The sequence below is a fragment of the Chiloscyllium punctatum genome, chromosome 46 (assembly GCF_047496795.1).
Source record: "Chiloscyllium punctatum isolate Juve2018m chromosome 46, sChiPun1.3, whole genome shotgun sequence".
NCBI lineage: Eukaryota > Metazoa > Chordata > Chondrichthyes > Orectolobiformes > Hemiscylliidae > Chiloscyllium > Chiloscyllium punctatum.
In genome coordinates, this window is record NC_092784.1 from 48,038,046 (window position 1) to 48,061,819 (window position 23,774).

Genomic DNA, 23,774 nt, shown 5'->3' on the forward strand with positions numbered 1-23,774 from the left:
CTTCTCCTTTGGGTGGGGGAATCCAGAACTAGAGGGCATAGGTTTAGGGTGAGAGGGGAAAGATGAGACCTCGGGAACTGGAAATGAATTAAAATCCAGGGATATGAACCAAATAAAGAAAAGCCTAAAAATTGCATTTAATTTCAGTGACTTGTAAGGTGCTTAGCAGAAGCAAAAAATTTAATTGTGTTTAGTTTCATTTATGGTTCTGTGTTAAAACATGTATATTACCTTCACAAAAATGGATGCTGCTCATATCACTGTAAAAAAGAAAGTAATAGTCAAATTGTCTAAAGCAGAAATAGATAACTAGGAGGCACTTAAATGGTTGGCAGTGCTAAGCTTTTAAAATACATAGCTGTGAGATTTCTCTTCAAGTTAACTGATCAGTGGTGAAACTTGGGCTGCAGTTTTCCAATCATAAGGAATGAGGGTTCCCAAAGAATTAGTTGAAACTTTTTCAAAAGGCATGAAACAAAATCAATAACCTGCTAACCAAGCAACCCGACTTCATTGTAACAGTGTCTAGAGGTTATTGAAAATAACATTTATTAATATTTAATGTTGACAGCCAATAAGAATTTGTTGCTGGCAAATCTTATTTGACTACTTTGATATTTTTAAATTATTGGGAGAGTGGATAAGAGCAATTTTTAAAAATGTACTTCAGAGGAGTTTGATAAAGTGCCAAATAACACAGCAAAATAAATGCCTATGATATTAAGGGGCAATAGCAGCAATGGTACAGGATTCAACAGGAGCACCTGAATAAAGTTGCATGGGATAATGCCTTGATGCATCATCACATACATAGAATGCATGCACGTAGTCTATAGAAACACCAATTTGGACTTTAAAATGTTTAAAAATTGTTGCATTTTGGAGTTGAACCCTGCCTAAGCTCTTGTTCACATTATTAAAAGAATGCTGAGAATTATTTTTCTTGGTCTTTTATATTGGTCAATAAAAGTTTAAATACAAATCGATTTTTTTATTTGAATGATCATGTGATCTAGCAAAATAATTAAGATTTTAACACAAAAATGTTTATTCAGCAGAATCTTTTGAGTGGTTGTTTCAAATACAATGTTAGTATTATATAGGGGTGTTTCCTGTGAACAGAATTAGAAATACTGTTCTTTGAGATATGACCTCGACTTGAGTACTCATGGCACAATTTATAAATGACCCAGTATTAAAAATCAAGATTTGGGAGGGTATAGACTTGTGAAATAATTCATGGTGGAGAAAATTCAAGTGTGGGCTGATGCATTTTGGAAGGAAGGACAGGCAGTGTATACTGAATTACAACTAAATTTAGTGGAAGAATAGAAAAGCATTGGGTTTACTTGCAGGAACTTCTGAAGATGACCAAATTAAGATTTTTAAAAAAAAAATGCATATAAAATTCATGACTTTGTAAATGGCATGTGGAAACAAGGAAATTGTGCTATACTTTTTAGGTCATTGAATATGCCTCATCTGTTGTGTTTTCCAGTCCTGGAAAACTCGCTTTAGGATAGATGCAAGCTCTTGGAGGTTACAATGGAAATTTACTGGCATAAGGGAATTTATGTAGTGAGATAAGAGAATTCGGGGTTATTCTTGAAAGTCCAGTGGTTCCAGAATGTTTTAATAGAGATTCAAGATGTTGAATGGTTTTGATTGTCATTTTCTTATTTAAACCCAGGATTGTGAAATGAAGCCAATTGGATAGTTTCTTCAAGCATTTAGGAGTAGAGTGGATTCCAATCGCCACCATTCGCCTCACAGCTACCTGTGATCATAAATTGTTGGTTATGTTCCTTTAAATTTTAATTGCAGTAATTAATTGCATAAATCTTTCAAATCCGAGCACTTTAATTCCTTCCATAAAATCAAAGTACCACAGCTGACTAAAGTCCATGTCCACTTGGTGCAGGATAGATTCATTCATCCCATTGTTTTCCTCCTCAAGGAAACAGTGTGTTAATTCATTTTTGAGATGTTTTAATGGCCATGGAAGTGGTAGAGATAATATCATGAGGCATGAATTCATGGGGGAATATGCATTTTAAGCCTACTGACTGCTGGGGAAATAAAGTAAGATTGAGGGCAATTAGAATAACTGGAAAAGATTGACTTTAGATGAATTTTACTCATTTTTGCGGGCTGTACTCTGTTATAATTCCATATGCTTATAATCAAAGACCGCTTAGTCTGTTGACTTGACTACACCACAGTTTTTGATGTGAAACTTCTTTAATATGTCTTGGAGCAATTTCATAGTTGTAACTGCAAATAAAATGCTATCTTGGTATGCAGTATAGAGCTTAGAGCAAATATCCGTTGTATCACATGGTTGTGAAGCAAGTCAAATTTTTTAGGCTTTTCTGCTTGTGTTGGTAGCTTTTCAAGTTGTAAATGTTCAGTAGTTGGCTCAGTCCTCCAGAGATTGGGTAGGTTTGGAGTCGGTTGTTCACTTCTTCCCTTTATTCCCAATTATGCGATCCCTGCCATAGGCACAGTGATCCTTGGATCTTTAAATTGCTGATGTGTATTAACCTATTAATTACCTGTTGAATATTTGAGGCCTTGAAGAAATTATTTTAAGAAAATCTCTCAAGATTATTTGCTTAGATTGTAGTAACTGGATAAATGCCATATTTCATTATCACGGTGAACTATTTATTGAGCAAAACAAAAAGATTGCATTATCACAAACAACCACCGAAGCAACAACTAAATGTTTTCAATATTTAATGTGGCAATGATGGATTACTGTATTTCTAAAAAAATCTGATTTCCTTGATCTCTCTCGCTAGTATTTGTCTAGCATTCTTGTCAAATGTTGAACAGTGCAGGCCAAATGATTGTTAATTGCTATTCATTGTTACTAAGCTACAGGATTTAAATGTGAAAGAAATGTCATTGAGAATGTTCTGAATTCTCGTGAACATGTTAAAGATAACATTAGACACAGAACAACCATATGTCATAACTGACTACAAAGCAATGTCAAACAGAATCTGAGGCAATAGACAGGCTCAATGCATTCTATGCTTGCATTGAAGAGAAGGTCAGTGAGATGATGTCACCTATTCAGACAGCCTCTGATGCACCTGTACCCATGGTCACTGCCGCAGAATTTAGATTGGCCTACTTGAGACTGAAGCCACAGAAAACGACTGACCAGGATGGAGACACTGATCTTGCATTTGGATCCTGTGTGGACCACCTGGTGAATTATTCATAGACATCTTTAACCACCTTTAACATGATCTGAAGTCCCCACCTGCTTCAAGAAGACAGCCATTATCCAAGTGCTGAAACAGGTTCATGCAGCGTGCCTCAATAATTACCATCCGGTGGCTCTGACCTCCATAATTATGAAATGCTTTGAGATGGTAGTGAAAGCTCATGATCCTCTGCAATCTCCCTACACATGCAACAGGTACACAGCAGATGCCGTCTCCCTGCCCCAACCCTCATCCCTGGAACATTTAGATAACAAGGATACCGACGTCACGCTCCACCGGCAACACAATCACAAACAAATTCCTCTCTGAACTCTGAGACCTAGGTCTTGGCTATCCCCTCTAATTGGATCCACAACTTTCCTGCCCATAAACCGCAATCTGTAAGTATAGGCGGCAGCACCTCTTTGACCACAATCCTTATTGGTGTCTTCAAGAGTGTGTACTAAGCCCCTTACTATACTCCTTACACATTTCGCACCGTGACCAAATTCCACTCCAACTCCAACAAGCTTGCTGATGACGCTATTATTAGATTAGATTACTTAGTGTGGAAAAAGGCCCTTCGGCCCAAGTCCACACCGACCTGCCGAAGCGCAACCCATCCAGACCTATTCCCCTACATTTACCCCTTCACCTGACACTATGGGCAACTTAGCGTGGCCAATCCACCTAACCTGGACATTTTTGGATTGTGGGAGGAAACCGGAGCACCCAGAGGAAACCCCCACATCTCTATTTCCTCAGGCGGCTTAGGAAATTCAGCATGTCTAGAAGGACTCTTAATAGATGCACCATAGTAAGCATCCTATCTGGATGCATCACTGCGTGGTATGGCAACTACTTTTCTCAAGACCTCAGGAAACTCGTAAGTCTGAGCACTGTCCATCACGCAAGCTAGCCTTCCATCCATTGCCTCTGTCTATACTTGCTGCAACCAACATAGTGAAAGCCAATTCCTGCACTGGTGTACTTACTTTCATCCTCTTTTGGTCAGGCAGATGATACATGTACAGACTTTAGAACAACTGCTTCTCTGCTATTATCAGAGTTTTGTGTGTATCAGTCCTTTTCTTTTGAGTGGATCTCTCAAATGTTAATTCTGATCTCTCTCTGCTGCTATAACACTGTATTGTGCATTCTGCTGTCCCATTCTGATGCACTTTTTATATGGTACAATCTGCATGTATATCATGCAAGACAATGCTCTTCACTGTATCTCGGTAAATGTGCAACAATTAGTCAGTCAATTGTTGAGATTGTTGAAAACAGATCTTGTAGACATAAACCACCTCATCACTTATGAATAATTTAGTTGTGCCTTCATAATATTATCTATGCATTTGCTGTTGTTTAAAGCAGGAGGCAAGTGCTGCAGCAGCTCCACTGCCAACTGTAGTAAAAGGAATGCCTCCATTGTTCTTGGCTGTCTGCTAAGTTGAGCATGACAAATCTTCAAGTTCAATATCAGGTTGCAAGTCTTCTACTTCTGTGTTTATGAATGTGGATTTGTCACACCCATCGCAGTCTTTTGAATTCTTGGACTTTAAAATTCTTTGTGTGCTTTTCATTTAAAAAGGTAATGTAGATTTTGTAATATGTTTTTATTTTTGGTCTTCCCTTCCATGTTGGCACTTATCATCCAGATTGCCTTATTCTCTCATAAGGCCTACCTGCTGTGGTGAAACTGTTCCATTTAATTCTTGTATGGGATCAAGGAGAACTGAAGAGTTGGAAGGAGAAGATATCAAAGTCCTGAAAAATGAAACTGAATTGATGATCCTTTCATATTTTTAACTTGTTTCATTTGTGTGTTCCTCAATGCAATATAAAAAGCAAAAAGGGGTTTATTCTCAAACTTATAAATTTCAGTTGCATTTACATGGTCTTTGGAGAAGTCTGGGAAATGTTCTACAGTCACACAAGGATCACTCAGCTTACTTCTGTGCATCCACTTTGTAAGGCAAGTTAATCTGTTTGTTTTGGGGCATTGAGGACCTCGAAATACATTAGGAACTTGGACGAGATGTGAGGTTAGATCAAGGAATTGGACAGAAATCAAGTAAAATTTGGGAGGAGGTTTTAAATACATTACTAACTGCCAAGCCTCAGGATGTGTAAGATCTAATAAGAACCAAGGAAAGTTATGATTTGGGGATTTTTAAAGACCAAAGAGTGTGGTGGGGGAGAGCTTGGAGAATGTGAGATTTTCCCCACTGCAGTAGATGTGGCAATAAAAGACTACTTGGTGACTTCTGCTGCCGTTGGACCTGTTAATAATTATGTTAGAGATGAACCAGTTTTTTTTAGTATTGTGGTATCATATTAGAAGCTAAGGTCATGTCATGTGTTTGAAACCTCTAGTTATTATCAATAGATTATGACTATAAATGTGAATTGGATTGATAGAATATTGCTCACTATGCGGTTGCATAGTGACTCAGTGGTTAGCATTGCTGCCACACAGCAATGAGTTTCGATTCCAGCCTTGGGCGACTGTCTGTGTGGAGTTTGCACATTCTCTCCGTGTCTGCGTGGGTTTCCTCCGGGTGCTCCGGTTTCCTGCCACAGTCCAAAGATGTGCTCATCAGGTGAATTGACCATGCTAAATTGCCCTTTGTCTTAAGTGCATTAGTCAGAGGGAAATGGGTCTCGATGGGTTACTCTTCGGAGGGTCGATGTGGACCTGTTTGGCTGAAGGGCCTATTTCCACACTGTAGGAAACCTAATAGAAAATTGATTTGTTTACATGCTTATTTTTTTGTAAGGTCCTAAGTTGCAGACTCTCTCTCATTAGCTCAACTTAGAAACAAGTGATCCATTCCTAAAATGTTTAATTTCTTAATTGAATATCTTATTTATGTGGTACATATATTGTTTTGAGCAATCTCGCTGACTCATAATGATGTAATTGTCTGTTATATTGTTCAGTCTCATTGTTTTATCATTGGTCAATCATGATGTCACCTTCTGTAGATCCTGTTGCCTAATTATGGTTACCACAATTAATGTGTACCTCCATGGGTTTAATCAGTTGGTTTGGCATTAATAACCATGTACCTGCTTACTCAACAACTAAGCTAGATTGTTCAAGCCTATTTAAATTTTTGGTCTCTAATGGAATAATTATTTTTCTAATGAGCTTACCTTGCATTTGATGGGAATTTCTGCTATGGGGGGGGGGGGAGGGAGGTGGGATGGTGGGTACGGGGGAGACTGTCGTTGAATCGTTTTGTATTTTGTGTGCAAATTGACTGCTACATTTCCTATATTACAACAATGACTATACTTCTAAAGTACTTAAAGTCAAGTACTTTGGCCTGAGGCCTGGAATGGTAATATGAAACAGGACAAGTGTTTATTCAATGGGCTTACTTTCCATTTGTGATTAATGGTGCAGCTCATGCTGCCTCTTATGGAGTCCAAGGCAAATCAGTGTCAGGGGTTGGGAGCCAAGAAACAGACATTCAAGTTGAGCACGTCGAGAATAAATAAGTGTTTACAATTTGAGAGTCTGGGATCTGAATAGCAATGGAAGGTGACTGAACAACACTGTTAATATATCTGACTTGTTTCTGATTGACATGTTCTGTGCAACACAAAGTATATATTTCAGATTATTTCTGCAAGATACTACAGAAGGCCAATTAATTTGTATTTTAGGATACACATAGGTACTGTTGATGTTGTGCTTCAGTTATGATGGAGGCATGTGTAGGTGGCAGTTTCTGTTGTGCAAAATGCTGTTGAGGGATTATGAAGAGCATGGGAGCATAAAAGCGGAATCATTGAACTGAAAGTTTTATGTAAGTGGTAAGGATGTACTTAATATGAACCTTGGGGAGAATAAGGAATTGATGAATAACATCTTTGAATATTTTCATGTGACCTGCATAGAGGGATATTGGGATATTACACTGCACTTTGTGCAATTTTTTTTCCTGCTTTATATAAATCTGGTTACTATGAACAGTAGAGGATAAAATTTTCCCTTTATCAAAAAAGGCATTTTTTGAAAAAAAGTTCATGTCAGAGTAAATTGTTCTCCACTTCCTTGCTCCTTCTGGAAGGATTCACTCGTCTCGCAGACTTTTTTATACTTGTAACGTTGCACTGGAATTGTAGTTCCTTGTGAGGTGCACTGATTTTGATACAATTAGGTTTGGCTGTATAGCCCAGAAAGCAGTATGCAAGTCTATTCAACATTCCACCCAAAATCTTTAGAAATTGTAGTATTTTTGTTTTGATTGAAGTTCTGTAGTTCCAGCAGCATAGTGGTTCCTAACTGATTACAAACATGTTTGTGAATCTCACATGTTTTGACTTAATTTCATGTTGTTCTTCTAGTCAAAAATGGACAACAAACAGTATGGTGATGCTCAAGAATTTGCTGCAGATGTTCGGTTGATGTTCTCTAATTGTTACAAGTATAATCCTCCTGACCATGAGGTGGTGGCCATGGCAAGAAAACTGCAGGTTGGTATTGGTACTTAACAGGGATATGCTGTATTGAGTTTTTCTTGTTGGTCTGTAAAGTTTTCTGTTTTAATCATGCCTGATGAATTGCTTCAGGATAAAGAACTCTGGTGTAATCGTTATTTGCTCCAATTTGTATTTTGGAGTGAGTTCACATTCTTGGGGGGGGGGGGGGGGGGGGGGGGTTGGTGGAGGAGGAGAGAGATACTGACCATTAATTTTGGTCACTGAGGTTTCAATCCAGAGTCTATCATTCTCTTGCCTCTGACTGTGAATGTTTAGGATATGCTTGCACATAATCCAGATTGATACTGGTGTCATATTAATAGTAAATTCCATTATGAGAGGTGCTGCTTCAGTTGATGTACTTGGGTCTCACCAGTCTTCCCAGTTGGCGTTTAACTGTTTTTTACTTGCATTGTCTTGCTAATTACACTTTGTGCTTTGGGAGGTCCTGAGGCTCTGAACAGTGACTTACTAACAAATGTGAAAATACTTACTTTTATCACCTGTCATTTGTCCGGTAATAATTGGAAATTGCTGTTTGGTTCGAGTTACTCTATTTTGAGAACAATGGAAAGGGAACGGTGATGAATTGGCGAAAGAATTGGGCATGTTGAAAGTTATGAAGAAAGACTCCAAATTGTATTTTACTTGAAGCACAAGGTTGAGGAACGTCCTGATATTCTAAAATTGGAAGTATTTATTCATCAGTTTGGTTTAAAAATTAGGCAATGTAGTTATGGAGACTGAAAAAGAAATGAGAATATTTTTAATCTGAATTATTATAACATGGAATCAAGTGGATTTGGAAAGTATCCAAGCATGGATGCTTGGAAACCATGCCTCCAGCTAAAGAATGACTACTGATTAAGCGCAATGCAATGTATGGCTTCCTTTTACTAAGTTTATGATAGATTGTGCAGCAATTAATCATAAAGGAAGATGTAGCTGAGTGTGAGCCAGTACTGAAGCCAACGTTCACTGGTATTAAATTTGCATCCTTTTAGACCTTTTACAGTCTTCCAAGTTTTCAAACGAAGCAAACTTCGATGATAAACTTTCAAAACGATACCACTGTCCCCACTTTTTGGTATCCTAATTTTTGTAAATGAGTTAAAAGGGATGGTTCTCATGGGTACTCTCATGTCAACCTTAATTTCATCCATTTACTGTTGCACTATCTCTTATTTGAAGTGGGAGAAGAGGAATTGCTTAATTCCTGATATGTTTTGTGACACAGTTGATTTTGATAACATTATACATTTTTGTGCTCACCAGTAAAATACAAGAAGTCGTCTTTTAAGAATTTTTTTCTGTTGTTTTTCAAGTAAGATTTTATTAGCAGAGAACCCATTCCCAACCAAAGAAAGCTGGAACTGGCTCTGCTAGTGCTTAGAGCACTGTTGAACATAGAACATAGAAAAATACAGCGCAGTACAGGCCCTTCGGCCCTCGATGTTGCGCCGACCGAAGCCTACCTAACCTACACTAGCCCAATAACCTCCATATGCTTGTCCAATGCCCGCTTAAATGACCATAAAGAGGGAGAGTCCACCACTGCTACTGGCAGGACATTCCATGAACTCTCAACCTGCTGAGTAAAAAATCTACCCCTAACATCTGTCCTATACCTACCACCCCTTAATTTAAAGCTGTGTCCCCTAGTAACAGCTGACTTCATTAGCGGAAGAAGGTTCTCACTGTCAACCCTGTCTAAACCCCTAATCATCTTGTACACCTCAATCAAATCTCCCCTAAACCTTCTTTTCTCCAATGAGAAAAGCCCCAAGTGCCTCAGCCTTTCCTCATACGATCTTCCTACCATGCCAGGCAACATCCTGGTAAACCTCCTCTGCACTCGTTCCAATGCCTCCACATCCTTCCTATAGTATGGCGACCAAAACTGCACACAATGCTCCAGATGCGGCCGCACCAGAGTCTTATACAACTGCAACATGACCTCAGGACTCCGGAACTCAATTCCTCGACCAATAAAGCCCAGTACACCATATGCCTTCATCACAGCACTATTTACCTGGGTGGCAACTTTCAAAGATCTGTGTACATGGACACCAAGATCCCTCTGCTCATCCACACTACCAAGTAGTCTACCATTAGCCCAGTAATCCATCTTCTTGTTACTCCTACCAAAGTGAATGACTTCACACTTAGCTACATTGAATTCCATTTGCCACCTTACTGCCCAGCTCTGCAACTTATCTATATCCCGCTGTAACCTGCCACATCCTTCTTCGCTGTCCACAACTCCACCGACTTTCGTGTCATCCGCAAACTTGCTCACCCAGCCTTCAAGCCCCTCCTCCAGGTCATTTATAAAAATGACAAACAGCAATGGTCCTAAAACAGATCCTTGTGGAATACTGCTAGTAACTGCGCTCCAAGATAAACCTATACCATCAACTACTACCCTCTGTCTCCTTCCAGCCAGCCAATTCCTAATCCAAACCTCTAATGCACCCTCAATGCCATACCTCCGTAGTTTTTGCATTAGCCTGCCATGGGGTACCTTTATCGAACGCCTTGCTAAAATCCATATGCACCACATCTACTGCTTTACCCTCGTCCACTTCCTTGGTCACCTTCTCAAAGAATTCATTAAGGTTTGTGAGGCACGACCTGCCCTTCACATAACCATGCTAACTATCCTTGATCACATTATTCCTATCCAGATGTTCATAAATCCTATCCCTTACAATTCTCTCTAAGACTTTGCCCACAACAGAAGTGAGACTCACTGGCCTATATTTACTCGGGCTATCCCTGCTCCCCTTCTTGAACAAGGGGATCACATTCGCTATCCTCCAGTCTTCTGGCACTATTCCCGTAGACAACGACGACATAAAAATCAAGGCCAATGGCTCCGCTATCTCCACCCTAGCTTCCCAGAGGATCCTAGGATAAATGCCATCAGGCCCAGGGGACTTATCTATTTTTATCCTTTCCGGAATTTCCAATACCTCTTCCCTGCATACTTCAAAGCCGTCCATTCTAATTAATTGTGACTCAGTATTCACATCGGCAACAATGTCCTGTTCCTGAGTGAATACTGACGAAAAGTATTGATTTAGTGTCTCACCAATCTCCTCCGTCTCCACACGCAACTTCCCACTACTATCCTTGACTGGACCGATGCCTACCCTAGTCATCCTTTTCTTCCTGACATACCTATAGAAAGCCTTTGGGTTTTCCCTAATCCTACCAACTAAGGACTTTTCATGTCCCCTTCTCGCTGCTCTTAGCTCTCTCTTTAGATCCTTCCTGGCTACCTTATAACTCTCAATCGCCCCAACTGAACCTTCACGCCTCATCTTTACATAGGCCGCCCTCTTCCCTTTCACAAGGGATTCCAATTCCTTGTTAAACCACGGCTCCCTCACACGACCCTTACTCCCTGCCTGACTGGTGCATACTTATCAAGGACACCCATTAGCTGTTCCTTGAACAACCTCCACATATCATTTGTGTTCTTCCCTTGAAGCCTATTTTTCCAGTCCACGCATCCCAAGTCATGCCTCACCGCATCATAATTTCCCTGCCCCCAGCTATAACTGTTGCCCTGCAGTGCACACTTATCCCTCTCCATCACTAGAGTAAAAGTCACCGAGTTGTGGTCACTGTCCCCGAAGTGCTCACCTACCTCCAAGTCTAACACCTGGCCTGGTTCATTACCTAGAACCAAATCCAGTATAGCCTCACCTCTTGTTGGCCTGTCTACATATTGTCAGGAAACCCTCCTGCACACATTGGATAAACACCGACCCATCTAACGAACTCGAGCTATAGCTTTCCCAGTCAATATCTGGGAAGTTAAAGTCCCCCATAATAACCACCCTGCTACTTTCACTCTTCTCCTGAATCATCCTCGCAATACTTTTCTCTATGTCTCTCGGACTATTAGGAGGCCTGTACAAAACTCCTAACAGGGTGACCTCACCTTTCCTATTTCTAACCTCCGCCCAAACTACCTCAGATGGCAAGTGTTCCTCCATCACCCTTTCTACTGCTGTAATACTATCCTTGACAAGCAATGCCACACCTCCCCCTCTTTTACCCCTATCTCTGACCCTACTCAAACATTTAAACCCTGGAACCTGCAACAGCCATTCCTGGCCCTGTTCTACCCACGTCTCTGTAATGGCCACAACATCGAAGTCCCAGGTACCAACCCATGCTGCAAGCTCACCTACCTTATTTTTTATACTTCTGGCATTGAAGTATACACACTTCAAGCCACCTTCCTGTTTATCGGCACCCTCCTTCGAGATCGATGCCACGTTCCTAACCTCCCTACACTCAAGGTCCTGTACCCTAAAGCTACACTCCAGGTTCCCATGCCCCTGCAGAGTTAGTGTAAACCCTCCCAAAGAGTACTAGCAAACCTCCCCCCAAGGATACTGGTGCCCCTCAGGTTCAGGTGTAGACCATCCTGTTTATAGAGGTCCCACCTTCCCCAGAAAGAACCCCAGTTATCCAAACACCGGAATCCCTCCCTCCTGCACCATCCCTATAGCCACGCATTTAACTCTTCTCTCTCCCTATTCCTCAACTCTCTATCACGTGGCACGGGTAACAAACCAGAGACAACAACTCTGTTTGTTCTCGCTCTGAGCTTCCAACCTAGCTCCCTGAAAGCCTGTCTAACATCCTCACCCCTCTTCCTACCTATGTCGTTGGTGCCAACCTAGGAGGGCACTTAGCAAACTTGTTGGTTTGTCACCTTGTGGCTAGGCTGAACTTTCCAGTTCATCTCTACTGGTTTATGTGAGAAGATGCTTGAACTTTGACTTAGCATAGTTAGTCATGAGGTGCTAGTGGAAAATAATAGGCTTGAAATGATGCTGTACATTTTGAGTAATATTATGCTGAATAACATTTCTTTTTAAAGCACAAGGTTAATGGTATTTATTCCTGAAGTAATTGAGATAAAAGTAGGGAAATATTGCTGCAATATACAAGGCATTGGTAAGACTGGAGAATTGCATGCAATTTTGCTCCCTTTAATTGAGAGATGTAGAAGAATGAGGGGGGGGGTGGAATCTGATTGAGATATACAAGATGCTCAAGGGGATTGACAAAGTGGATGCGGAGAGGAGTTTCCCCTTATAGGGCAATCTAGTACAAGAGGTCACAGTTTTAGGAAAAGGGGTAGCAGTTTTAAAACTGAAAAGTTACTTCTGTCAAAGGTTCTTGAATCTATGGAATTCATTACCCCAGAGTGTAGTGGTAGCTGGGAAATGGAGTAAGTTTAAGAACTTGATAGAGTTTTAATTTGTATTGGAGTGAAATGTTATTGGGAATGGGCAGGGAAGTGTGGTTGAGGCAGAATTTGGCCATGGTAGTATTGAACGGAGGCACACTGAGTATTGCGTGTGCAGTATTGAACGGAGGTGAACTGCCTACTCCTGATTCTTGTCTGTGCACTTATCCTAGTACTCAAAACAGGTCAATGATTAAAAACTGGCATTCTTCATTTTGGTGTTTTTGTCTTTGTCAGGATGTGTTTGAGATGCGTTTTGCAAAAATACCAGATGAACCTGTTGAGCCAGTTGTTCCATCTCCTCCTCCTTTGCCACCTCCGACAAATCAAGTGTCATCCTCTTCCTCGAGTGACAGTAGCAGTGACAGTTCTTCTGACAGTGACAGTAGCACAGATGATTCAGAGGAGGAGCGGGCACAGAGGCTGGCTGAGCTTCAAGAACAGGTACTGTCTCTCAGGTGACTGTACAGATTTATTCTGGATAATTTCAGTTTGCACTTTATTTTACAATCTGTGATAAGCAGGTGAAATAAACAATCCAGAGATTATATTTTGTAGCTTTAAAAATTTGTGGCTTCTTAACTACAGGAAATCTTTCATTAGGAATTACAATAGTCAGTATATCGACTGCAAATTTGAAATACAAAGGAATCTCAATTATCCGAAAGACACAGGTGGGGAGCATTTCATTCAGTTATTCAAATTCTGGGTAATTGAATACCGGATAACATAGTTTAGCCAGGATCTTGCTATCTTGCTGGATAATCAAATGCCAGATAATTGAGGTTCCTCTGTATATGGCTTGTGATTGTAGGGTTTATGCATCAATGGGTGTGATCTAATCATGGGTAGTATTGGGCAAAAGGCTGAAATATTCTACTTTCCTTCCAAAATTGAGTGTTTTGAGACTAACAAGTGAGATTGAGATTGTTGTCCTCTTTGAGATCGAGATATAGTTGGTGTCACTTGAACTTGACTGTTTGGTGCGCAGTGACTTTGTTTGATTAATTTGATTAGTTCATGAATGAGATTATGTGGCCTGATCCAGCCCAGGTTTCTGTAATGTTCACATTGAAATGTTGTCTTCATCTGCAGTTACCCATATTATTTATATTTCTATGCATCCTGCACGTTTGTATAATTTAATTCAGTCTTTTTGGATTGCAGAGCGTTGCAAGGACATTGCAACAGCTAATAACTCATGCAGCATAACTAATAAAGCATTTTTCTTTATCAGAATGATATCCCCAGCCACTGCTCCCCTTTTTCATTTGTATCCTTTACATATCCTTTTTGTGTCTCCATGTTGCTGTCACTTCCCCTTAAATTGCATATTCAGTCAGTTCTTAGTCCAAACCTATCTATGGCTTCATTGTTTCTGTATGCATCTTTTGGATTCTTAGCCTAGTTCTTATGAATTATTTTTCACAAACATGATTTTTAAGTTTTAGTATGTTTAACGTATTGTGCCTAATGACCTGAAGGTGCTATTATGAGTAGGGCACTGGATTAGAACTCTGGAAAAGTACCGAAGATCAAATATTAAAACAGGGCATAATACAGTTATTACTCTACTGATCCCTGTTCATGTAATTGATAACTTGATATGTTGGGCTGGAAGTATAGTTTCATTGCAGTTGTACATTTTAAACAATTGGCTATATTCAAAACAAATTTTTAAAAAAATTACGTATAGTCGAATCGCAAGTTGCTGTCTGGGCTTGAATGTTAAGAGCTTTATACACAAAACTATTGAAACGTTATTTCTAATACATTTGTGATCTTTGTGTCTAGCAAAGCCAGCATGTATTCCCTTGCTCTAATTGTCCTTCAATTTGGTGCCATTTGTTTACTACAGTTCATGCGGTGTACACATTCCCATAGTGCCATTCAGAAGGAAGTTCTGGATTATAGCACAAAATGAAGGAACAGCAAAATAGTTCCACATCAGGCTGGTATATGGCTTGTAGGGGAACCTGCAGGTGGTTGTGTTTTCATGCATCTTTTGCTTTTGTTTTTCTGGATGGTAAATATCAAGAATTGGGCTAGGGGTTTGTAGACCATTTGTAAATTGTTAGTGTAAATGACAGGTTCAGTATTTCTTTTCCTGATCAGTGGTTACCCCCAGAATATTGGTGGGGGTCAGCAATGATAACGCTTCAAGGGTGTTTGGTTTAAATTTTTTTGCTGGAAGTGGTCTCTGCCCAGCACTCGAGGCATGAATTTTGTCCAAGTTTGAATGTTTTTCAGGTGTTGCTGCATGCAGACAAAGAGGGCTTCACCATTTGAGTGAATGGTAGTAAATACTGCACTTAGTAGTGAACACCCCCATGGGGTTAGTGTTGATAATACAACGTCAAATCAGAAGTGAGTTTGCCTTCAATTGCATGTTATTTCTAGCTTCAGTATTACTATTATGTAGATTGCATTCTTTGGGGTCTAGTTTGAGTTCAGAATTCAGACAAAATCTTAATTGCACCTGCTTTCCACTGGTGAATAAATTTACAAATGACCTTCAACTTTGAATCAGTTAAATAGTTACTGAATCAGCTGCCTGATATTTTAGACTAAAAGTGCTTGGCATTGATTTAGCCCATAGTTCAGACATTAATGAAATGATTGTACAGCATTTAATGAAAGCTCAAATTTGTTGTTTGTTCATAAGTCTACATTTCTCCTTATGAAGAATTTCATCTGGAAGCATTGCAATTTTTCTGTGTGGATGGTGACATTTTGCTGTCTTCCCACTTGTTGAGGCATTTAATTATAGTCTATTTCTTACAGTTCCAGTGGTTAAATGCGTTAATCTTGAATATACTTGAGTTGGTCACACTCCTGCCCATACCTGGGGAATATTTAATTAGATGCTTTATCTCACCTTTATCCTGCTAGGCAGATAAAATTAAGTTATGGCAGCCAGGGAAAGTCAGTCACAAGGTGAAGAAAGTGGTCCTTTTGATAAGCTAAAAGAAAAATGATGCTTGGCAAAAGCTGACATTTCTAACATGGATGCAGTCATACGATAACAATAACTTGATTGTATTCATTCTGAGGAGCAACAGAAATGCCAATTGTATGCTTGGAAACGTTTGAAAATTAGATTGAAGTCATGATATCAGAGTTGTCTGAAAGATACCAAATTAAATAGTAAGTGCAATGCTTGAAGATGAAATCCTTTTATATGGAGAAATGTAGACTTAAGAACAAGCAACAAATTTGGTCCTTCATAAAATGTTGTATAATCAGTTCATTACTTTGATTTCCGAACTATGGGCTAAGACATCCCTGATAACATTGCCACCAAGTGCTTCATTGGTCAAAGTATTGAGTATGGGAGTTGGGAGGTCATGTTGCAACTGTACTTGATTAGGCCACGTTTGACACATTGTGTGCAATTCTGGTCGTCTTCCTATCGGAAGGATGTCATGAAATTTGAAAGGGTTCAGAAAAGATTTACAAGGATGTTGCCAGGGTTGGACGATTTGAGCTATAGGGAAAGGCTGAATAGGCTAGGGCTATTTTCCCTGGAGCGTCGGAGGCTGAGGGGTGACCGTATAGAGATTTATAAAATCGAAGGGCATGGATAGGATAAATAGTCAAGGTCTTTTCCCTGGGGTGGGGGAATCCACAACTAGAGGACATATGTTTAGGGTGAGGCGGGAAGATCTATAAGAGGGGGAAAGATTTAAAAGGGACTATAGGGCAACTTTTTCACGCAGAGGCTTGTGTGTGTATGGAATGAACTGCCAGAGGAAGTAGTGGAGGCTGGCACAATTGCAGTATTTCCGAGGCATTTGGACGAGTAAATGGATAGAAAACATTTAGAAATATGTCAGCCAAGTGCTGGCAAATGGGACTAGATTAGGTTAGGATATCTGGTTAGCGTGGACAAGTTTGGACCAAAGGATCTGTTTCCATGCTATGTGTCTCTGTCTGACTCTAAGTGATTGGGATTTTTCAGCAGATGCTTTAATGCAGGAGGCAAGTACTGGGAGGTTGCAGCGTTGTTGCTTTATCATTAATATTGATACCAAGAGGAAACTGCCTTCTGTATGTCTTGATTGTGAGAACATTGAATGTAAACCACTGCTGTAATGTTCAGTTGTGAACATTTTAGTGTTGTCTGAAATACTGTGTTACATCTAATGTCATTCCTGACCTTTGAAGTAATTGACCGTGTCAAATTACAAATTATTATTAAAGAAAGGAATGTTTTCCCATATCCCCGTTCTTCCACACCTACACCAGACCTTGATCTTTATGTGGATGTGAACCCATGAACTTGAGTGAGTAAATGTTAAGCAACAGCTGTGTGTTCTGACTTGCATGCAAACTGTTCATATGGGTTCATCAGTTTGTGGAGTGAACTGCAATTAAGTCTGACGAGTATTATTTTGTCACAGTTGAAAGCGGTGCATGAGCAGCTGGCTGCCCTTTCCCAACCACAACTGTCAAAACCAAAGAAAAAGGAAAAAGACAAGAAAGAAGAGAAAAAGAAAGAAAAGGAAAAAGACAAGAAAGAAGAAAAGAAAAAGAAGGAGGATGTGGACGAAAAGAAGAGGAGCAAAGCTAAGGAGCAACAGCCAAAAAAATCAAAGAAGAACAACGCAAATACCAGGTAATTCTGTTCATTGAGTTATATTTAGGACCAGTTTCTAAGATTAATGAATATTAGTGAGTTTGGATAAGGTTCGTAGCTTAGATTGAGATTCAAGATGTAAGCTTGCTCGCCAAGCTGTAAGGTTAGTTTTCAGACGTTTCACCACCATACTAGGTCAGCCTCTGGTGAAGCAATGGTGTTATGTCCTGCTTTCTATTCGTGTTTAGGTTTTCTTGGGTTAGTGATGGCATTTCCTGTGGTAATGTCATTTCCTATTCTTTTTCTTGGGGTAGTTGATGTGATCCAAATCTGTTTGTTGGAGAATAGCAATCTCTTGTGAATAATGACTTTAGCAAAGATAAGTGGAGGCAAGGCAAGAGTAAGTTGCACTTACACAAAAAGTGCACATTGGTGTTTAATTTGTTGATCTTGACGCTCCCTGGAAATATCAGATTTCCTAAACATGGTAGGCCAATCAAGGACTGCATTGCTAGCCTCTAGCTCTCCTTAAATGCCTTGTGGATGTTTTTTTTTGTCCACGATAAGATCCTGTCAGTGTCATAAATGGATGGAATATTGGCCTCTTCCATACAGATGGAAACTGTTTAACCTATCAGGGATTGCTCAAGGTTTTGCAATTTTAGACCAAATAAATATGGTATTAATCCTACCTCTAATAAGAAGCTCCAAATATTTAGATCCTTGCGTTGTATGGTATGTTGTGGATGTTACAGTTCAGGTGTGGAGCGGTGACTCAGTGGTTAGCACGACTGCTTCACAGCACCAGGGACCCAATTCCTGCCTTGGGTGACTGTGAAGTTTGCACATTCACCCTGTGTCTGCGTGGGTTTCCTCTGGGTGGTCTGGTTTCCTCCCACAATCCAAAGATGTGCAGGTCAGGTGAATTGGTCATGCTAAATTGTCCATAATGTTAGGTGCATTAGTCAGGGGTAAATATGCAGTAGATCAATAGGTCTGGGTGGGTTACTCCACAGAAGTTCGGTGTGGACTTGTTGGGCCAAGTGGCCCGTTTTCCATACTGTAGGGAATCTACTCTAATAAAACTTCTGTTGGACTTGTATATAGCAGCCTTTTACAGTCAGATGTTTCAAGGTGGTGTGCAGCCATTTAAATACTTGAAATATAGTCACATGTTTAATAGGAAATCTGTTTGAATATTTTAAATTTTTATAACCCATTATGGATGTCTCTAAACTTAAGGTACTCGACATAGCCTACATTAAAAGAATGTTGAACAAAGATTATCTAGTGGTGTGCTTTGTCCAAAAATAAGGCGTAATACTATTGTGATATCAGGGAATATGAGCGCACAGACTGGGTGACTCAACAATGATCCTGGCTATAGCTCTGGATATGTTTGCTCTCAAACTCATTTTTTCCTTACGTAAACAACAGGCATCTTCCCAACAATGTGGAAAATTGAGTGGTGTCCTATCGCAAAAAACTAGACATTCAAAGCGTTCAATTATCTTTCTCATTGAGTTCATAGCATTTATTCAGGATGATTTCATAAAGTGCTTATTTTAGAGCCAACTAGGGAGCCTGTTGTTCTAGGCATGGCAGTGGGGACAGGGGTGGTAAAAGTCTGTTGGCTAGAGACACCAACATAGAGTTTCAATTGTAGGTGTCAGATTCTTTTTTTTAAAACCTGAATAAAAGTAGTGAATGAAGCCAAATCAAACTTGAGGTATGAGAGTAGAGACGCAATGGTATTTAGAATCTAAAAAGTGGACCCAAACAGACCTGAAGACATGCTGAGTTCAGGTTCTGTTGTTTTGAGGGGGGTGGGATATATGCTACATAGTCTGAACAAAATGACCTGAACTCAGTATGTCCTCAAGTCTTGTCTGGTCCAATTCAGAGACTTGGGGGAGGGGGGGCAATATTGCCTTAGGTCTGCTTCATTTAAGCAGTATTTCCTTTCCCCAGAGGGCCCCAATGGACCTAGAGTATCTTGATAAATGCCAGTCTTTTGATTTGTTTGTGCCTGATTCTTCTCTGCAAAATTACTTAGACACCGATGCACACAGTATGATCAGTTATAGTTGGGTGCAACCATTACAGGAGGTAATAACTATTCTGAATTATTTAAGTGATTCATTCAGCGAGGTGACAAAGATTTCCCAACACAGTTGCAGAACCTGACCTGTCCCAGAAATTTGAATAGACATATTGTGACCTTGGTTTTGACTGTACTTTGGAACAGTAGATTAAAACTATGCAAGTCTATATACTGTCTTCTAATTGAATTCTAAATATATATTATGTCCACCAAAAAGATCCAAGGTCTTTGGATAAAGGATATCTGACCTGTCTCTGCCAATTCAAAAACAAATCCTGATGTGTGAGAGAGAGGCTCTCCGAGCATGATGCATCATTTATGGCTGAATAAGAAAGTAAAGAGTATTGCCAAATTCAAAAGAAAAACTTAAAACTTGAAAAGATTAATGGTAGTTCAGTATATTGGCCTGGTATGAAGAACCAGCAAAGAATAATTTAGAGGGAGAACGTAGCTTTCTTGCATTCTAGCTACTCATCTTGAAAACAAAGATTCTGCGTGTATTTTTAAGAAAAGAATAAAGCTAATGTTTCTTTCTAGAGAGTCTGGGGAAATTGATGGAAAACAAGGAAATGGCAGAAGCGTTAACAGGTATTTTTGTATCTTTCTTCACTGTAGAAGGCTGAGAAAATTTCTCATACACTTGAAGATCAAAAGATGAAAGGGAAACACTTAAAACAATCAGCATCACCAAGAAAAAGATGCAGGGAGGACTGACAAGTGAAGAGTGTGGTGCTGGAAAAGCACAGCTGGTCAGGCACCGTACAATGAGCAGGAGAATTGGCGTTTCGGGCATGAGCGCTTCATCAGGAATGGAGCAGTCATCAGTCCTGACAGGCCTATGCCTGAAACGTCAATTCTCCTCCTCCGATGCTGTCTGACCTGCTGTGCACATCCAGCATCTGTAATCCTTGCTTCTCCTCCCTGATAGAAGTAAAGGCTGACAAGTCCCGAGGGGCAAATGGTCTCCGGGTTCAAGTTCTGAAAGAAATGGCTGCTGAGATGCCTTAGTTACAACCTTGCAGAATTCCTTACATTCTGGAAACCCATTTGGAGTAGATAATGGCTTGTACTTCAAAGATTAGAAACAGAAATTGGGAAACTATAGGCCAATTTGCACAACACTTCACAGGAATGGTGGTTTGAATATTGTTATCAAGGATGTTATAATGTGATATTTAAAATGTCTTTATGGGATCTGGCAATGTTCAGCTTGGTTTTGTGAAAAAATTTATTGGGAGTAGATAACGGGGAGCATATTTTGTGGCAGATGATATCAACTTGGATGAAAATTTTGGTTAGCAGAGAGGCTAACTTTTTTTCGGGTGGTCAAGCTGTGGAGTCCTACCTCATTGATTCATGTAGGGACAGTATATATCGTAGATATCAATGACGCCAAGGTTAGTAGGAAAATAGTTTAGAAGGAGAGAGCCTACAAAGGATATGACAGCAGCACTACGAGACATAGTTGAAAAATAATAGGCGTCCCATTTAAGGGATGAGTGAGGAGAAATGATTTCTCTGAGGATAGTTAGTCTATGGACTTCTCTTTCCCAGACAACAACGGAAGGTAGATGATTGAATTCGGAGGCTGAATTAGATAGATTTTGATAGACTAGAGTTGAGACAGACTAGAGTGTGGAATTGAGACCACAGTCAGATTAGTTACTCGTGCTCCCAGGTCTAGTGTTTCTGTGTCAGTCTTGTTTCCAATCTTCCAACAAAATAACAATGAAGTGTTACTACTTGGCACTTACTCCTTAATAACTTGATCACCATTACTTAGTTTGAGTTCCATCAGGTCAGGTTCAGAATATGAAGAGAAGATCTGAATTCTCGAGGTAAGGTCAGAGTGACTGTCCTTGACGTCAAAACAGTATTTGACTTGTATGAAGCAAGCCTTGGAAATCAAAGTCACTGGGATCAAGGCAAGTATGTCCACTGGCTGCAGGGGTTGAGTTAAATGTGTTGGATGGTGTGCTCGTGAGTTGGCATTTGTACTACAATTGTTGCAATGGCAGCCAATTGAAAAATATTCTATTGAACTCCTGATTTGTAATTCTCAGATAAATTGAGATCAGTTGCTTCAGAATAGTGAGCTTCTTGTAACCAAAGTACTTTTCAGTGAATGAAATGGGTAGTGGCGACAAGTGGGATCTGAAGAGAAAGCATTCTGTGTTGTTGCAATTCTAAATGTTACATGTTTGTCAGTATCTGAGAATTGCTCCCTCTTTTAGTCATGTTTCTATTAGAATAGCAAGGGAAAACTGACTTCAAAATGGAAGGGATAGTGTAGTGCAAACTTCTTACACCTGGTCATAGTACAGGTAATATGCTATAACTTGCTGTTAACCTTGGCATCTTTTTAAATAAATAGTATTAACTACTTTGTCTCCGTATTGTTTGGATGGTTGGTGACTATAATGCCATGTATTTGAGAGAATGGGTTACCGAGCCCCACCAGGAACTTAATTTGTTTGTTTTGAAGCAGTCAAGTCCATGGTACCTTTACAGATAGGTTTGTCTTCAAACTGGCAAAGTATTCAAATCATCCTTTCAATATGCTTCATTTTACTGTTAGCATTAGAAAACTAATGCTAAGAGTAAAATGAAGCATATTGAAAAATATTGATTTTTCAGTTTCTTGATTGTCAAATAGGCTGTAGTAGTCTTAATAGGCTTAGATCTGCTCTTTGTAATACGGTTTATCATTTGAAATGTTCAATTTATTTCTGTGCATGAATGGACAGTGTCGGTTCAAATGTCTGCAAAGCATTTATATGTATTGTTGCTATAAGCCTGCAATTGCCACGTTTGTTTGAATTCTACTTGCTTTTCCTCCAGAAATCTGAAGAGCATCAAACCTGGTCCTGCGTATGACTCTGAGGAGGAGGATAAGTGCAAACCGATGACATATGAGGAAAAGAGACAACTGAGCCTGGACATAAACAAACTTCCTGGTGATAAATTGGGGCGAGTAGTTCACATCATTCAGTCCCGTGAGCCCTCACTGAGGAACTCAAACCCTGATGAGATTGAAATAGACTTTGAAACGTTAAAACCCTCTACGTTGCGAGAGCTAGAACGATACGTTACATCATGTTTACGGAAAAAAGCGAGGAAACCTCAAGGTGAGAGTTAGCCCTCGCGGATTTAAAAAAAGTTGTCACTTCACTATATAAACTCGATCTAAAACTTTGGTTGTGCGCATGAATCAGTCTAATCAAGCCATTCTTAATGCATCAGCCATTCCCTCTAAAACTGTTCTCCACTTACCATGCCATTTGCTTTTTTTCTGACTGCAAGGTGTGTTGGGAGCTTCTCCTCTCTTCTCCGAACGCGACCCCGCTCCATTTCTCCCTGGACAGGCTTTTTCAAGTATTACCTCTGAAAGCCGGCTGTTAGGTAGTGACTAAGATGGGCATGGGATTTGGGCAGGGTATGGGTGAGCAACGTTTTGTGTTCTTTCTTGGGCCCTAAACTATGCTATTACCATTCTGTGGATTATCATGACACTGTATTTGTGTCACAATGTTTTGTTGAAACAGTGGCCAACGATTAGCTTAAAATGGTAAATGCTGAAATCTGAAATAAAAACAGTATATTCAAGATGCATCTGAAAGAGAAAATGTTTTGTCTTCTCACTGACTAATAGGATCAATATAAAAATGGACAAATTGAGTATCGTCATTGATATTAATGCTACAACTGCTTTTTGGAATAGCTTTCTGTACAAAATTTCAATCTTGTATATTACGAGCTAGACAAACCTGCTTGATTTTGAATTTGATCCCATTGGGCACAGTCTTAGCTTTGTGGAACATCAGCAGCATTATTGCAACTCTCAAGTTACTGCTAAATTTGAGTCATAGCCATTTGCTGCGCCCAAGAAGGCAAACTTGATTCCTTTTGTTCTGTCTTTTGCAGCTGTTCCACATGCTGTCAGAATGAATTTTTTTTATGCACGCGGCAGCCAGTAATTAGTTATTATTTGTTCAACATTCAAGGTGTAGCATCAAAATTATTCCCTTTTCCAACCTAGGGCCGCCACTTCTTTTTCAGTTGAAGGTTTTGATGTTGGAAATAAATACAGGGTGAATT

The 23,774-nt window shown here is 39.8% G+C and overlaps 1 protein-coding gene across 9 annotated transcripts in view; it reads left to right on the forward strand.

Annotated features, from left to right (window-relative positions):
* brd4 (bromodomain containing 4) overlaps nt 1-23,774 on the forward strand; it is a 182,172-nt gene that overhangs the window by 101,804 nt on the left and 56,594 nt on the right. For 7 of the 9 annotated variants that reach the window (XM_072564153.1, XM_072564154.1, XM_072564156.1 and 4 more), the window contains exons 7-11: nt 7,584-7,712; nt 13,231-13,437; nt 17,397-17,611; nt 20,214-20,264; nt 22,518-22,804. In XM_072564153.1, coding sequence (XP_072420254.1) covers nt 7,584-7,712; nt 13,231-13,437; nt 17,397-17,611; nt 20,214-20,264; nt 22,518-22,804 — 889 coding nt within the window. The remainder of the gene's footprint in view (nt 1-7,583; nt 7,713-13,230; nt 13,438-17,396; nt 17,612-20,213; nt 20,265-22,517; nt 22,805-23,774) is intronic. The other 2 variants (XM_072564151.1, XM_072564152.1) reach the window with 1 other exon arrangement.